The 3595-nt window shown below is 33.0% G+C and overlaps 1 protein-coding gene across 1 annotated transcript; it reads right to left on the bottom strand.

Moving 5' to 3' along the window:
* LOC128163807 (5-hydroxytryptamine receptor 3A-like) lies at window positions 1–1871 on the bottom strand. The gene has a single exon (XM_052827476.1). It carries the CDS (start codon window positions 1691–1693, stop codon window positions 506–508), a length of 1188 nt encoding a protein of 395 aa, XP_052683436.1. The 5' UTR covers window positions 1694–1871; the 3' UTR covers window positions 1–505.
* Between the last annotated feature and the right edge of the window lie 1724 nt (window positions 1872–3595).

Raw genomic sequence — 3595 nt, 5'->3', positions numbered from 1 at the left:
TCTGTCAGGGATATGAAACATACATGGAACAGCCATATTAACATGTTATTAAGTTATCTTCCGCGATAAAAAATTATAGTGCCAGAAACTTTGTGAAGAAAAATATTTTTTATTAAGGAATAGATATACATATATTAATGATTGTTTCTCAAAAGTACATTTCAAAATTGTTATGCAAGATTGAAAGTTTCATTTATTCTGACAAAAAGAATTTTGCGCATGAATAAGCAAAGTTTATTCATAGAAAATTGAACGTCGCAGATTTCCAATGCAACCATAAGGGAAATGTACACTGAATATAAATATACATATATATATATAAACACATACAAAAAAACCCCGAAAAAAAATAAAATAAAAAAAAATAGAAATGTTTTATAGTTTAAACGATTTGTTTTCTATATGTACACCCAGTCTGCCATCTGGTTGAGAAACGATTTTACTCATCCTTGTCCAAATAGTTTTTTTTTTCAATTTCAAATAAATTATGTTTATGCACTGTATTTTAACTTAAGATATTTGATATGCAAACGCAAAAAGAGATGATGTTTGCACAAACATTAAAAATAAGCATTGATCTCTCAAGTTTCTTTGCACGAATCTTCCATTTTACATTACTGAAACTGACGTTTCTCTTGGATGTGTGGTCCATTTTATTTGTTGTGCCATGGTGAACGTCATCTGCTTTGTTGACGTACGATATACCTGATATATCGACTCCCATATGATACATGTGTAAAACAACCGTTTCCATGATAACTGTCAGTCCACTTAAAAGAATCTGAGTTGTCACATACACCATGAACCACGAAATATTTGCTGCGTTTTGGGGCATTGTGTCACTGATAATACTTCCGAAAACGGCGAATGTAAGAAATAAAGCTACAGACATTCCAACTTTTTCTCCAGACTCCATAGGCAGTATAAAGCAAAATGCGTTCATAATAGACAGAGCGATGATAGGCAAAAGTACCGTCAAAATAATAAATAAAGGTCTCCTTTTTAACACAATGTTCATATAGAGCATACCGTTAGTTCCTTGAATACTAGTAGAAATCAAATCCCATTCTTCGCTACCAATGAAATAATTTGATTTATAACAAGATCCTTTTAACTTTAGATCTACATTTTGAAATTTTCCGTTTGGTGAAAAAAAAGAAAATCTACAAGTTTGAGTGTCAAAAGGGAAATTCGTGACATCGAATTTACAAAGAATTATGCTATCAAACGTTTCAGTCAGATATACAAATCCCGAGCTATGAACTATTGCCTCGCTTCTGGAGTCTTTCACCGAGTCATAGCTCAGACATCTTCTGCCAGAGATTTCTTGCATGTTACAAACATTTGGTATCCATATTCTATCAGCAGGTAGTCTTAAGAAATCGATATCAGAAAAATAACTAGAATTCCATGTAAGATACTCGTCCGTCCAAGAATATGTCAACCAGTTGGCAGCATGTAACGTTTGAGACTTAATATCCAGCTTTGGTAGGGAGAAAATGTACAAACTGATACTCACGGATAACTGTTTTGAAAAAAGCTTCGTGGGTTTTCTGTATCTGTCGTAGCTTTTAAACACCACTTGACGCAAAGACGTTTCTGTATTCAAAGTTTCGTTTTCTTCACAGACGACAACTTCATAAGTACAAAAGAATATAGCCACTAACTTTAGGGGTACCAAAACCTTTCGCATTTTGATTTTTCAATAATAATCAATGTAGGGAAGACGGTAAGATCCAGCAGTATCGAATGCAGTTATCCACACTGTACAGATCGAATGTAGAGATCTTTGCTACGGTGTCTTTTTTAATGGATAAATGGGTGTCTAACAAGCTTAGGTCAACATAAGCTTATTCAATGCATCAACCCATTTTGAACGATGGTTAAAACTAGTAACATAATCATTTGCCTATTATAAGCTGATTGATAAAAGCATTATGATTTGGTCAGCTTGTCGATGGATTGATGGAGAGTAATCAATATCTTTTAAATGATCTCAGTCTTTTGCACATTTTGTTTTAACCATTTTGTGGTCAATATCCAAACCATACTGCGTTCTGTGCCTTATTTACTAAGTATAAATAGGAAATGGGATGATTTACGATTAACACATCTTAAAACCTCGGGCATTTTAGTGTGTGAAAACGTATTTGAAATGCCTAAAATTTCGCTAAACTGAATGTATTTGAAATAAATCACTGTTTGAACTTCCTGCGAAATTTTATGTTAAAGATGATAAGAATAATACAGTCATAACTAGATGCCGTCATTAGACAGTAATACCCGCACCAAGTGTTTGCCCCTAAATACATGTAACACTGCATGTTTTGTACCAGTTTAATTAAAAATGAAGGCCACATGCAAGTAATACATTTAAAAATTATAGTTTTCATAACTGAAGGATGTGATTCCTTCCCATATGATAATACACATGAGCAGCACTTTATGTGCAATTTGGGATTGAACTGTTTGCAGTGAATTTTCAGTTAATATATAATCTTAACATTTCATGTCATAGAAAGTATAATGGTTTATATAATTATTACAAACAAAATTAAAAACTAAATCGTGTCCCCTCCCCGTTGCGGTTACCGGTTTTAGATTTGCTTCTGTGTTCCTACATGTACATCATCGTGTGCACATGCAGATTTAGAGAAGCGGTGGGAGTGAGGGGTCCAGACCCCCCCCCCCCCATGAAAATTCATTTATATCAATAGTAAAATTACCAAAAATACACCTTGGACCACAATGCTCTTACAGACATGTAAACGCTCTAAGCTATTGCGCTTCAATATTAGGTAACATTATTTTGGGGTAAATATTTAATTAATATTTATACTTAATTGTTTATCTCAATAGGAAGTATACATCACAATATGCAGGTGTCCTGCACCACCTTAAAGCTGTTATTTACCTAATAAAATAGTGCAAGGGGTTTTGAAGAATAGGTCATAAAAATACATGCATGTTACAAATAACTGATCTTTGTCTGAAGTTACGTACACAACACAAGTCTGCAGGTCTCATTAGCGGGTACTAGTTTTACCCAGCTCTTCCATTAGATGGTTTCAGGTGTATACATACATATATGTGTTTTCCATATGCAGAAAACGGTCAGTTTAGATCAGCGAAATGAATTCATTCATTATTGTGCTTTAATTGATGTATCATTATGATGTTGACGAATATAGGTAAGCATAATACATGTAGTAGCAGTAGCACAATATAATGAGATTCCAGCATACATAAGTTTTACTTTCACTTTCTAAATGTGATCTCCCATTGACAGCATACGAAATCATCATCTTTTAATATTTAAATAAGCTTATCATTGTTACCTATCCTATCGCATTTGTAAAGTTTCTGTCATTTTAATTGCAAAAGTTATTTTTTTCATTTGTCAGACTTACACTATTGAGTTGACCCCATATTGACCCTGTAAAAACAATTTTGTATTAAATTTGTGTATTACATGTAAGTAAGTGTAGACACTTATCATTTTTATATGAGTTATAATAGGAAAGAAGGAGTATTTCTTTCTTAATGAATTATAATGCATCAAATACAATGTAGGTCATGACCTTATGGGACTGTT

Source organism: Crassostrea angulata, chromosome 9 (assembly GCF_025612915.1).
Source record: "Crassostrea angulata isolate pt1a10 chromosome 9, ASM2561291v2, whole genome shotgun sequence".
Taxonomy (NCBI): Eukaryota; Metazoa; Mollusca; class Bivalvia; order Ostreida; family Ostreidae; genus Magallana; species Magallana angulata.
This window is presented reverse-complemented; position numbering and strand designations above follow the sequence as displayed.